A 14593-nucleotide genomic window follows, 5' to 3' on the forward strand; every position below is an offset into this window, starting at 1 on the left:
TTACCAGAATAAGCCAGAAAATAAACAAAAAAACCACAACCAACCAACCAAAACAATCTTAGTGAGAAAAAAAGACCACAGTAAAAAGAATTCATCAAAACTTTTAAAGTTTATGTAATACAGATTTCATTAAAACATTGCGAAATCCATATATTTTTAAAGTAATAGCATTACATAGCTTGCCTATCAGAGAACATCAGGTTTAAAATTACTGCTAGTTGTTGGATTTTATCGTAAAACACAGAATTTCATTTTAAGAATCTGTTAGTTTAGGGGATGCTGGACTTTGCTTTACACTCTGCATTTTCTTCTGGAACGAACAGTACTACTAACAATTACTACTGCCTTTAGCAGAAGGAAAAAACAAGTTGCATATCTTAGCAGATGTTGCACAAGAAATTTAATTCAGAGATCAAACTGTGGAGTACAGATTTTTCAAAACAAAACAGCCGTGACTGAACAGAATCAGCATTAACAATGTTTTTGAATTTCTTCAGCACTCAACAATCACAAAATTCTCCCCAAAAGCTTTTCAGAAGACATGATTGAGCTTGTATGTTCTTTGCAGGTCTACATGTTCTCTTTGTTCACCAGTGAAAGGGTGACTCTTAGAGGTGCTGACAGAAAGTAGTGTTAAAAATATTAATCCTTTAGATGTTTTGTTTTTAAGAAATTTTCTCTGCAAATCTATAATTCTCTGCAAAAATACATATTTGTGTAAAACCATCAATATCTATTAACTGGTTCCACTATGAAAGCAACCTCTGGTCCTACAAAACAGGCATGTGTAAAGACCAAAATAACATTTAATTTGCAGGAGACATACTAAGCTGTTCAGTGTGTGAAACTGCATGTCAGGAAAAGCAAAAGAAAAACATCATGACTTGCAGTCATTTTCACCAAAAGATCTAACTACGTCCATAAAGTTGAAGTAAAACCATATATTTTCCTTTCTCTAAATAGTTTACTTGAGAATTTAATTAATATTCCTTTTAAAATTAGTGGTAGATTGTATTTGTAACAGAATTTCTTACAGGAAAGCAAAATAAAGTGAAGAATACAAAAACTCTTATATTATGTGATGGTGAATTCTATGATCCAGCTCATCCTCTAGTACCTGCAAACATTTGTCCCTTTCACTGTCCAGTCTCTAGCATGCAATGTGAAGCTGGCAGTGATTACACATATTGCACATGATCAGAAACCAAGAACAATAACACACTGAAAACTCAAAAAGGGAAATCAGCATGAGTGAATATCAACCTTCCGCTGAGAATTTCCCAATTTTTATTTTGTAGCCTTAGGTTGTGTTTTAAATCAAGCTACTTCATGTAAACATGAAATACATGTCTATAAGCAATGAATAAAAAGTTGGTAGAGAAAAATAAATATAAATTCCCTATCATTGTATTGCTGGATTAAACAAAGACCACAAAGATTGAACTCCAGTGAGGTAACAAACGAAGATAAAGAAAACAACATCTGTGAAAGTCAATATAATTATGCAACTTAAAAATATTGCTTTTAACACATTTAAAAAAACATTGTCTCTTTTTTCAATATAACAACAAGAACAAAAAAGTACTATTATTACATAACTTTATTCATATGTATTAGAATCTAATGTAAGAGTCAGTCTACCTCTGGTTTATAATCATAATTGTCCACTCATCTATAAAGGAGCAAAGACTGCAAACATACTATAATTGTTTGTTGTTGTTGTTGTTTTTAATGTTTTCTTCATTTTCTGTAATATTAAATATGATCACATATATAACTGGTATCTATGATCTCATTTCAGAAATGAGAAAGGTCAGAAGGAGAAAGCAGGCACAGTTTCTCATTTTTAAAGCATTTCAAGTATGCACTGAATGGAACAGATTTCTGTTAATGGCACTTTCTGAATACTTTCATGCTAAGCAGTTTATACATGCTCTATAAATTCACCAGAAGGCTTGAAGAAATGCTTAATTCAGTCATTTCATATGAAAATACAATGGTAAAAGAGCCTGCCTGTCTCTCAAGTAAACTAAGCATATATCAAAGTGAATGGTATGTCATTAACTTTAGAAGACATATTAAACAGCTTTGGAAACACAACTTCAGAAAAACTACCTCATGCCTCCTGAAATGTTTAATAACTGCCAGCCATGAAATTGTGAATTTTAACTCTGTTTGTGAAGTAGATCAATTGCTATGGGCTGGCAACAGAGAATGTGAGAATTTTGAAGCTTTTCTTATGGATCCAGTTGGAAGAGAAATGCTTGTTAACAGTCTGTTAATGGCAGAACAGTCCAAAACTAACATTTTTGCTTAGAAATTAGGAACTGTTTCAACACTTAAGAATTCGATTCCAGAAATTTCAGAACAATTACCTACAGCATCACAACAGAACTGCAGCAAATAAAATGGGGCTCAGGGGGGACACATGCATTCAGTATGGGTTAGGGTTACATTCACCGTTCAGACTGCTCTGAAGTTACTAGAGATGTGTTATCTCAAGGAATCTCACTGAGCAGATCTGCATCACTTCTCATCAAAGAGAATTAAATGAAGGAACAGTAAAAACTGAATCCCTCATGGAAAATCTTGTGCAGCTGTTAATAAAAATGTCTGCCAATCACCTATGTGAATATTTCAGTAATCTTTTTGCCTTAACCATTCATAAAATGCCTGATCATCTCATATCTTAGTATAACAGATTATCACAGTATCAAGATGACTTGTGGTGGATAACGCTTCTGGAAAACAAACTGGAATACACGTGGCAATAATCTCATTTGGATTGCAACCAACAGTCAAGGTGATTAAACTTTTATTCTTGACCACAAAATCTGCAAAATCTCAAGAAGTGGGATATTTAAAGTGCTGAGAAGCTTCATGATCTGATAGTTTTCATCTGAACAGACAGACAAGTTTTTCTCACTGAAAAAGATTGAGTACATTTTGATTTGCTGTTCTCTTACTTTCATAAACAGAGGAAGTTAGCTTCAGATTTAGACTGGTCCTAAAAGACTGCTGTCATAACATAACAGAGGTTATACTTGTCTCTTCTGTTTAAACCTTATTTAGGTTTAATCACAACATTCCAGGAAGAAACAGGTGAGATGACCTAAAACCAAACAAACAATCCCTCAAAACATATAAACAAACAAAATCAGGTAGCCTCTGCCTTTTGCAGATGATAAGTCAGTTGCAAACATTAGGATTTTTGGTACTAACCTCTTAGGAGGAAGCACTAACACAGCTCTTGTTCAAAACAGCCTCTCTGAATGTTCAAAATCATTTTGCCACAAAATTTCGTACTTTATCCTTAGGGTTTGGAAAGTTCATAGAAACACTTGGGGCAAAACAGTTCTACAATCATCTACAGTCAGTCATGACTTCATCATGTACATATCAGATTAAGGAACAAAAATAATGCAAAAATAGTTACTGATTTCTTCATCAAGTGCCTACTACTTATTATTGACTAGTTATTAGATGACCATATCCCTCTCTTCTCACAGAGGCCACCCCTGCAGCCTCCCTGCTACCAAGCCCTAGACACATTAATCCAATACATTAGGGTACCTCAAAATGAAGAAATTTTAATTAGTATGATTACTGATTTTTATGAGTAAAATCCTGATAAACTTCAAAATAGTAAGTCTGTTTTCACCAACTAATGTCATATTTAACTTGATATAAACAATAACTTTTCCTTACTTTCTGTTATCTTACTATTCTGACATATTTACCAGTCCTGGAAACAAAATGTACTTGGTGAAAATCATTAGTTTGTGAATCTATTGATCTGTTATACGCTAGCCTGAATCTCACAGTAGAATATTTAACATTACACTTCTGGTTTTAGCATTTGCACATACATTTTTAATGACAGAGTTGCTCACTAACACCTTGAAATACAGAATTTACAGCTTTTTCAAATACTTAATACTACATACACCTTTATACTGAAAAAAGCCAAAGATAAAAACATTCTTGAATAATTCATATTTCATGCTGCTGTTATCCTCTTCTTGTTTCTGGTCTGAAATCCTCGCTGGTTTATTGTTCCACAAAGCCTATATATCTGCCAGGAATCAGATCATTACCTAAAGTCTTAAGAGTTAGAATTATGGAAGACAAACCTCTTCAATCTTTCAAAAGTGCCTCACAATTTAAGTATCCTAGAAGTCCCCAACTACATAAAGATGAAGAATTACCTTCACACTTAGCTGAAAGAAAATGCTTAAGTTTCTCCTCAGTAAAAATAAGGAGTAGATAAGTAAGCACATGTAGCTCTTAGCTGTCATATTTAAACTTGACAACTAAACCTGCTTTTCTAACCAAATCATTCAGGATTATAATCCATACCCTATTACTGAGCAGATGTAGTATGGAATGACAAACTCCTTCAAAAGTAGTTTGGAAACCTTAGCTGTGCAAGAACTACATCAGATATTTTCAGTGAGCAAAGAATGCTATATTTTCTACTGTAAAAAAAATTCAGGCCATTAAAACTCACAAGTACAAACAACAGAGACATTATAGGAAGCACAGCTATACATTATTAAATGATGTACAGAAATAAACTGTTTAATATAATCCAAATATCCAGCATTCAAATATATGAATAATTTCTGACATGCTGTCAGACGTGGCTCATATTTAAAGCAGGTCATAACAATATTTCAAATATCATAATAATAATTCAAAATGATCAATGCATTTCAAAACTAATATATTACCTTGAACGGTAACAAGCCTAAACAGGTTGACAATTAGTTTAGACAGTTATCTACATATATTTTAAACTAACAATGCCTTTTCTTTTTTCATTTCTTCTAAAACTTATAAAAATTCTGACTCGATACCAGTACTAACCAAAATATTACTTTAAGTGAAAAACAAATTATCCCCAAACCCCCATAATCACAATAAGTTGACAGTTCAGCAATATAAGAATTATTTTATCAGTTGGTAATTTATACCTGCAATCATGTCGTCCACAGTACTCATCTTCAGCAGTACCTGTTCAATTAAGCCAACTTCCGTGCTAGTCTGTAAATTACGGACACTTTTACGTAGAATTGCTGTGAACATACTCCAGATTTCAGCTTGGCATGTTACATCACAGTGCTCCAAAAGCTCTGACATGCATGTAATGCTCTCTGCATCTTGGATTATAAAGTTCATCTCCAGATCAAATTCACCACCAACCAGCTACAAAAGAAAACAAGAACAACATTACAACATGAAATACATAGCTTAGTGGCTTTCATACCTGTACTGTGATCAACACATAATATTTTTGTATGGTGAGGGAGGTAGTTTTGACAAAGAAACTCACAGTTATGATCAGCTGTGAGTTTGATTAGTTAGATGTCACAGCAGACTGATAATCATGCTATGCAGAACATACCTTGTACAAAATATACCCACTACTAGCATAAAATATTACCTTCAATTTTGTCACAGTGCTGAATACAACACTTTCACAAAATAAAGTCAAAAGATATTTGAAATACTCTTTACTGTAAAGTAACTGAAATGGTAGCCTGGCCCAAATTGATGTAGTGGAGAAGCTGCAGAAACTGAAAACCTAAAAAGTAACTGAAGCTTTCCCACATTTGTCGGAAGAGAAATTTACCTACAAAAAGACACTGAAAATAACTTAGCTATATTTCCTCTTGATATAACACAACGCTTGACCTTGCATGTTTTCAAGAATTTTACTGCCCTTCCCTCTATACCACCCAAACCTCTGTGCAGTCATCTGCAGAATAAGAATCAGTGAACTGCACTGGACCAAATGAACCATGGAAAATGTGCTAATTATACCACAGGACAATTCATCATGTGGCCATGTAAACCTGCTGCTGGTGCAGGGAGAAACAGCACTGGGAGAGGAACAAGCACTCAGATGAAGAGCGATTTAACAGCAGTACTGATAAAACTTCAGCCTGATTCCTATCTACCTGGCTATGTGCCAAATGCTATCTAATGCCCTGAATTCCAACTAAATGGCACAACTAGTGGGCACATTTTAGGAGGAAAAAAAAGGTGTAAGTAAAAATTTGCAAAAAACAAGTCAAGACTAAGACTATCTTAAAGCAACTGAACTCACCATGTCACCATTTCCAATCAAATAGCCACTTGTGTAATTTTAAGAACATTAACTGAAAATCTTACTGAACAGTATATAAAACTTAGCTTAAAAATAAGCTAAGTTTACCCTTTAATGGCAGAAATACCTTTCGGTTTTGAAGGAAAAAAAATCCTACTTTATCCTAGTAGGATTGTTGAATTCTGAAAGTACCAATATTAAATTTCAATAACTAGAAATATATTACCTAATTCAGAAGACAAAAGAACAAAAATTAATTCTAGAATAATTTTAAGACAATCTTTTCTGTTTGTTCCAGATAGATATATAATTGAAATTGCAGTAATATTTTAAATTAAAGACATTCAATGAACTCAAGTGCATAATTTCACTGGTGATTTTTAATACAAGGCTATTTCATAGCTCATTTAAAAGAAGGTTGCATATTGCTTTCAAATTAAACTCCAAATAAGAAGCAATATGAAATAATATGCAAACCTTTTTTTTTTTTTAATAGATAAACCTATCCAAATGCTCAGCCTTACTTCAGTTCCAATCTTTAGAAAATTAATACAACTAAGCAAGGATTAGCTTTGGCTTCTACCCTCAATTTATACCTTTCATCCACGTACAAATTACTTTTTCTCTATTAATTAATTACTAATAAACAATTTATAGTTTTCTAACATAAAAGCTTCCAATATATTAAATATATAAACTGACTACCTCCTCTGTACCCCCTGAGATTATATTTAATTACATTCTAATAAAACTATTATCCTAATTATGATTAGTATTTTAGTTTAAAAATTGTGATTGCATATCATATATTCAGTAAACATATAATGTGTACCAAAGGCAATCAAACTGTCAAAATTAAGAGTACAGTATTTCTATGGTCATTTACTTAGAAAAACACCATACTTAAAAAAATAATGAAAAATAGGTGCAGTTTCTATTTCTAAAAAGAGCACTAACTGTCAAAAACTTCAACAGCAATCAGTGTTGCTTTCTCAGATAACTTCAATTCTCTATTCACTTGGACAATCCTCAGAGATTATTTTAAAAACACACATAGGTACAGCAGGCACTTGTAGAAGACATTCAATTAAAGATGCCTATCCTAAGGTGAAATGATGCACCTTATGGAACTGTTGTTTTCTTTCCATTTCTTTCTATGCAGGAAATCTAGGATGAACAAATTTTATTTGGGAGACACTCTAAAGCCATCTGAACCCAGACCTTGGCAACCTGCGGCCCCATTTGAGCAGGGGCATTGGACCAGGTGACCTCCATAGGTCCCTTCCAACCTCAACTATTCTATAATTCTATTTAGATACACAACTTTCAGATACCTAACATAGGCAAGATGAATCCCACTCTTTGTTTTTGAGAACATAGATCTAAAAGCAATGAAAGAATAGCAATATCTCTATCAGATTGCAGAGGTTCAGTATAGACTAATCTCATTTTCCTCATACACTGTCTATCATAAACTAACACGGCATGGGCAAAACTGACTAAAATAATTCACAAAAGACTAAAATCCTAAGCACTAATAAAGGCTGGGTGGAGAATGCATTGAGAGCAGTCCTGAGGAGAATTACTTGGGGGTGTTGGTTGATGAGAAGCTCAACATGAGCCAGCACTGTGCGCTTGCAACACAGAAAGCCACCCGTGTCCTGAGCTGCATCAAAAGCAGCGTGGCCAGCAGGGTGAGGGAGAGGATTGTCCTGCTCTGCTCTCATGAGACCCCACGTGGAGACCTGCATTCTGCTCTGGGGCTGCTAACATAAGAAGGATATTGACCTATTAAGGCAGGTCCAGAGGAGGGCCACGAGGATGAGCAGAGGGCTGGAGCATCCCTCCTATGAAGACAGGCTGAGGGAGCTGGGGTTCAACCTGCAGAGGAGAAGGCTTCAGGGAGACCTTATAGCGGCCTTCCAGTACCTAAAGGGGGCCTACAGGAAAGCTGGGGAGGGACTCTTTGTCAGGGAGTGGAGTGATAGAACAAGGAGTAACGGCTTTAAACTAAAAAGGGTAGATTTAGATTAGATATTAGGAAGAAATTCTTCACTCAGAGGGTGGTGAGGCCCTGGCACAGGTTTCCCAGAGAAGCTGTGGATGCCCCATCCCTGGAGGTGCTCAAGGCCAGGTTAGATGGGGCTTTGGGCAACCTGGTCTGGTGGGAGGTGTCCCTGCCCATGGCAGGGGGGTTGGAATTAGGTCATCTTTAAGGTCCCTCCCAACTCAAACTATGCTATAAATCTATTAAATGATTCAAACAGTATTTTCTTGCTAATGTAAATTAATATACTAATTTCTAAACTTTAAAACACTTAAATAGAGCTCAGTATCAATCTGAAGTGATGTATCAGTCTGAAGTATGTTGTCAGTTCTATTAAAAATAAGATGTCTATATTTAAAACAGAGAATCTGTATCAACAATACACTGAATGGTAAAATTGGTTTTATGGAAGGTGTTCTACTGGACTACAGACTATCCAGTAAGTATTAAAATTGTTATACTTATCCATCTGTCAGCAATAGATTCATATTCTATCAGTGACTGTTTATTTCACCACAAAGAACATTAAAATGTAATCATAGAATCATTAAGGTTGGAAAAGACCTCCAAGATCATCTGGTACAACCACCCCCCTACCACCAATATCACCCACTAAACCTGATTTGCCCCTAACAACAATATAAGCAAATTTAGACCACTAACAATGATCACAATTATTAAAATCAACCTCTTCAACAGCAGAAAAAAATTAATAAACTTATGGAAAAAAAATAGGAAGGGTATAGAGTAGTTGCTTTTCTTAAGTAAAATATTAAGTCTTCATGAACCAAATTTTAAGATGACACAGAAAATCTAAACCAAAATGAATTCTCAAAAATGCATCTCAAAATGCATTCTCAAAAAAAAGTCTATAAGTGCATTTTCCCAGCAAAATAAGAAAATTCCCCAGGATAATAAGAAGAGGAATTAACAATTATAACCAATCAGACTTTATCACATAGAGAAGTTATCAGTGGAATACCACTGGAATAAAAGTTGGTAACAAGTGCTGGTACTAATGAAATGGCAAAGTTTGCTGAAGAGCCAAAAATCATTAAATGCAGTTTAAAGCCACCAACTCTTAAGAACTGAGAAGATTTCTTATGATACCAAGTGGCCAGGCAATAACATATAGTTCAAAGAGTTCAAAGTTAGTAAATGCAAAGTAATACCACACTATTACAGTTTTACCTATATTTACAATATGACAAGCTCTCAAATTCACAATTATCATCCATAAAACATCTCAGAGCCAGTATGGGTACAACTTTAAATAACTAGCTGACACTGAAAGTTGTCTGTGGTTAGCTGCGAAATGTCATAATGGGCTTGCAACTTCATAATTTGGGTACAATTCTGACTGCAATACCATATACAAAAAGTTAAATTGTCCTGCCATAAAGTAACCATTTTTAATATAACATGCAGCAGACTTCTGTACTAAGACAAATTTCATCTGGAGTACAATATGAACATAAGCAAATCCTTACAGTAGCTGGTATGTCATACCATAAATCAGTACTCTTTATACATCTTATAGATTAAAAATAATATTTTTGTTATGTCATACATTCAGTCCTCCTTTGCATTCTTCAAGTGAACATCATACTCAGTAAAGACCATACTTCCACTGTGATTAAGTATCTTGAATTATTGCTTGTACTTTGTCAAGGTCGCATATCACTTTTAAACTACTCTGCATCTTTCACAGCAAAGTTGTAATAAATGAAGAAGCAAACTAATTTTCACACCACTGCTCCAAGTTAGATGAAAACGGCCAAAAACATAGCTCCTCCTGAAGAAGTATTGAACTGTCAGCTATAAGCAAATTAGGCTTTCTTCTCTATCCTGAGGCTATTTACAGTGACAGGTTGAAACTCCTTGCAAATTGCTCCAAGAATCTTAACTTACATCACCATCCTCAAAGGCATTACTCAATCTCCATTCTCCTGAATATCACATCCATTCCTCAGTAAGCCTCTCCCATTCACTATGCTATACAATAGAATTGTTTCTTCATGGGCTTCTGCATCTATGCAGAATTTAAGATGGTCTTTTACACCTTTTTGGCCTAGAACAAATATTAAATATTCCCCCAAAGTATAGAAGTTGACTACATATATCTGACAGTTGAATTCTAGATATAGAGCAAAATATGTGCTCCTGAACATCTAGGATTACATTTACACAGTTTTAAAAATCATAGTTCTTCAGAATCAGATTCTTCTGAAGAATGGGCTGAAACAAACAGATTGTAGATAGCTGCTAAACTAGAAAATTCCCCAAATGAATGAAAAAGAATAGGAAAGATGGCAGACAATCTCTGAAGAAACACACAAATGGAACATCAGGATGACCTGATACTGAATGAAAATTCAAAGCACAGGCCAGAACTAATTCTAACATGATTTCATTAAAAAAGAAAGAAACAAATAAAAACCCCTGAGGATACAAAGATTTTCAACACAATTTCATATGTGGTTAAAAAAAAAAAAAAGGCAAATATAAGAATCCTAAGGATCTCATGTGATGTAAGAAAATATTTTAGAAGCATTTGGTATTGTTTCAGTTAAATTAAAAGCATGAGAACATTGTGCTAAAGAGATTGACTCAGTGCAAATATACAATAACAACAATAAACTGTCAAAATTTGACCTACAGAGAGATCAAATAAAACATTTTTCTTTGCACTTATTTTGATGTTAATACATAAAATACTTTTTTTCTCATAATAACCTATTTTTCTATGTTTTGCACTCAAATTTTGGAAGAAGTTTCATGGTACTTAAATAGAATATTTTTGTTACTTTTAACACTTTACACATGCTTCTCTCTATTCCTCCCTTTTTTCAGTCTTAAGAACCACTAACTTGCACAACTGAAACATACTTTTAGTTGTTAACACAATTTTCTGAACAGTTTTTGTTTTCCTCAAATGTCATATTAATTAAAAGGATGCATCCAAAAAGAAAAGGGTGTTATCTATAACCATCTAGGGCTTCTCATGTTGTATTTAACTTGTAAACACTTTTGGGCAGGCAAACATACTTTTTCATTTTCATGTTTATCCAGAACAAAGTGAAACTTGTTTGCAGTTATCAGCAGCAAAACTGCTCCCTAGCCCTGCTGGCCATGCTGCTTTTGATGCAGCCCAGGATACAGTTCGCTTCCTCGGCTGCAAACACACATTGCTGACTGATATTGAGCTTCTCATCCATCTCCCCCAGGTCCTTCTCCTCAGGTCTGATCTCAATCCATTCTCCACTCAGCCTATATTTGTGCTTGGGATTGCCCTGGCCCAGGTGCAGGTCCTTGCACTTGCCCTTGTTGAACTTCATGAGGTTCGCACAGGTCCACTTGTAAAGCTTGTCCAGGTCCCTCTGGATGACACCCCTTCCCGCCAGCGTGTCAACTGCACCACTCTGCTTGGTGTCATCGGAAAACTTGCTGAGGTCTCTGCTCTCATGAGGCCTCACCCAGACCACTGTGTTCAGATCTGGGGCCCCCAACATAAGAAGTATGGGGACCTGTTAGAGTGGATCCAGAGAAGGACCATGATCAGATCAGATCTGAGGGCTGGTGTACCTCTCCTGTGAAGAAAGGCTGAGGGAGTTAGGGCTGCTCAGCCTAGAGAAGAGAAGGCTCTGGGGAGACCTTATAGCAGCTTTCTAGTACATAAAGGGGGCCCTACAAGAAAGCAGAAGAGGTACTCTTTGTCAGGGAGTGATAGGAGAATGGGTTATGGCTTTAAACTAAAAGAGGGTAGATTTAGATTAGATATAAGGAAGAAATTCTTTGCTCAGAGGATGGTGAGGCCCTGGCACAGGTTGCCCAGAGAAGCTGTGGATGCCCCATCCCTGGAGGTGTTCAAGGCCAGGCTGGATGGGGCTTTGGGCAACCTGGTCTGGTGGGAGGTGTCCCTGCCCACGGCAGGGGGTTGGAATCAGATGATCTTTAAGGTCCCTTCCAGCCCAAACTATTCAGTGACTCTATGAAAGTTCTAAGTATTAACATAGCCTTTTTTTCCCCACCTACATTAAGACAGAATTATACTTTATGTATTAGTCTAGATCAAAGAAAATACATTAGAATTATACAAACAATCTTCTAATATTTAAATCTCTAAATTTGCTGATCAGTGTTGAAAGCAGTACATCTTCCTTGCTTCCTTCAAATTAGATTACTATGTTTATTTTAATAGAAATTAAGAATATAAATTCCAGAATACTAGGCAGCCAGTGCCATTGAAAAACTGCATTAGCACAATTATATAATTACTACAATTCTAGTAACATCCAGGTCAAATTTGCACCAAGGCATTTGATTCTTCCCTCTCCTAATTAACTACTGTCACACTTGCTCTGCATTTTCTAAAGCCAAGAATAATAAGGACATATTACAGACAACATGGCAACCATTCTCATTTATTTTGGACTAGTTTGTGAAAACCACTTTAGGTTTAAATATATACACATTTGATTAGGATAATCAGCCTTGCCTTGTGAGTACAGGAGGTAATCAGTTTGGAAACAAACTGTGAAACAAATTTATTAATTCTTTTCCTCTCCCTGATCTTCATATATCTTTTAAGCTTTGCAAAGCAGTTGACTGCTTTTGGCGTAGATTTCCATAGGGAAAAAGTCAGAAATAACCTGCTGGGATAGGAGCGGTAATCTCTTAAAATCCTAAATTAGTTCACTGTTATAAGGAGAAAACTAATAAACCTTTTATCCTTGCTAATAAAGGCCATCACATAACATTCCAGAATAGTGCTCATTCAAACTGGAACATCATTTCTTCAAAAAAAACATTGCATTGACTTCATAATCACAAGTGAGAGTTCGAAATATGTGGAGTCAGGCAGCTACTGCTTCTTTTATTAAGATAGAGCTCCAGTTCTGGCATTCAGACACACTAGTCTGACAAAAGAGGTGGTGGACCCAGGCGAGATAAAAAGTAAAATAAAATAAATCACAGCTATTATTTTCAGGTCATTAATTAAAACATTTAATTTCTAACCAATTAATTCAGAGTTTTTAGGAGGATTTTTTTCAACCACATAAATGATGATTTCTTCATGTAAAATTGTTCAGAATTCTAAATTAAATAAATGAAACTTTTCAGTGACCAATATGTGTGTTGATCACATGAATTTTTGTTAATCCAAACGTATCAACATGACTAAAGAGAAAACCACGAATAATAAACACTTAAAACTGATATCTTCCATAACTGGAATATATACATATATATATACACACACACACACATATTTTAAATGCTTATGAAATGCAGTTCTTTAGAAATCTGAATTACAGATACTTGTATTCAGGGTAATTTTCAAAATTCTCTTTACTGTCAATGGAAGGTAAAAGGTGCATCTGGACAGTGATTCATCTCACTGATTTTAGATACAACATTAGGATCAAATAATTCTTACCCTGGGAATGTAGTATTTTTCACCAACTATAAAAGGAGAGCTAGTCCAGACAGACACATCTAATGTTATGTCAGATTAATCTCACACAGTGTGCTCACAGTATGGTTTATAACCAAATGACAGCACTAGAGAGATTGATTCTCACGTGAATCACTAAAACAGCATGTCTTTCTCCACATTACCGTACCCTTTTTAAAGGGACCTTCATTCATTTTAGCTTCAAAAATATGTTTATCTTGAGTAATATATAGTATGTACACAGCAGTGTGCCACTAAATGCATACTACCTGGTAAGTTTATTGACAATTTTAAAGTATCCTGAGAAAAATATTTCAAAGTGTCCTTTATACCTACAGAGAAAGTGTGAATGAAGTAACGCATTCAGCATCACTTTTGTCACTTCCAGGCTTGAGCATGTCATTATACAAGCTGAATACTATTCTACTGAAAGAGGGGGGGTCTCCTGGGTCTGGCTGGGATGGAGTTAATATTCTTCATGGCAGCCCACATGGTGCTGATTTGGATTTGTGACTAAAACAGTGCTGATAATGCACTGATGTTTTAGGTATTGCCAAGATGAGCTTGCATGGAGTCAAGGCCCTCCCTGTTTCACACTTTCCCCCCTTCAAGTAGGCTGGGGGTGAGCAAGATGCTGGGAGGGCACACAGCCAGGATGACAGCTGACCCCAAATGACTAAAGGGATATTCCATACTATATCATGTCATGCCTAGAAATAAAACTGTGGGGTGTTCTGATTCTCTCACCCATTGCACTTGTGAAGGTGTGGGGTGGGGTGAGTGAGCAGCTAGTTGCGGGGGGTCAGCCCATCACAATTTTAAAACTTTTGGCCTCTGCTCTCAAATTTACTTCACACAGAGAACTTTACCCACTGATCAGCACTGCTCAGTTCAGTTAACTCTAATGAATCTTGTGTAAGTGTCCTTACCACACTACTGACGGAAAAACTGTAAATTACACAGTATCAAACCATAA

At 35.5% G+C, this 14593-nt stretch overlaps 1 protein-coding gene across 11 annotated transcripts in view; it reads right to left on the reverse strand.

The window, feature by feature from the left end:
- The window catches only part of NBEA (neurobeachin), a 521005-nt gene that overhangs the window by 427073 nt on the left and 79339 nt on the right, over positions 1 to 14593 (reverse strand). For all 11 annotated transcript variants that reach the window (XM_048081219.2, XM_066989702.1, XM_048081215.2 and 8 more), the window contains exon 2: positions 4977 to 5208. In XM_048081219.2, coding sequence (XP_047937176.2) covers positions 4977 to 5208 — 232 coding nt within the window. The remainder of the gene's footprint in view (positions 1 to 4976; positions 5209 to 14593) is intronic.

Source organism: Anser cygnoides, chromosome 1 (assembly GCF_040182565.1).
Source record: "Anser cygnoides isolate HZ-2024a breed goose chromosome 1, Taihu_goose_T2T_genome, whole genome shotgun sequence".
Taxonomy (NCBI): domain Eukaryota; kingdom Metazoa; phylum Chordata; class Aves; order Anseriformes; family Anatidae; genus Anser; species Anser cygnoides.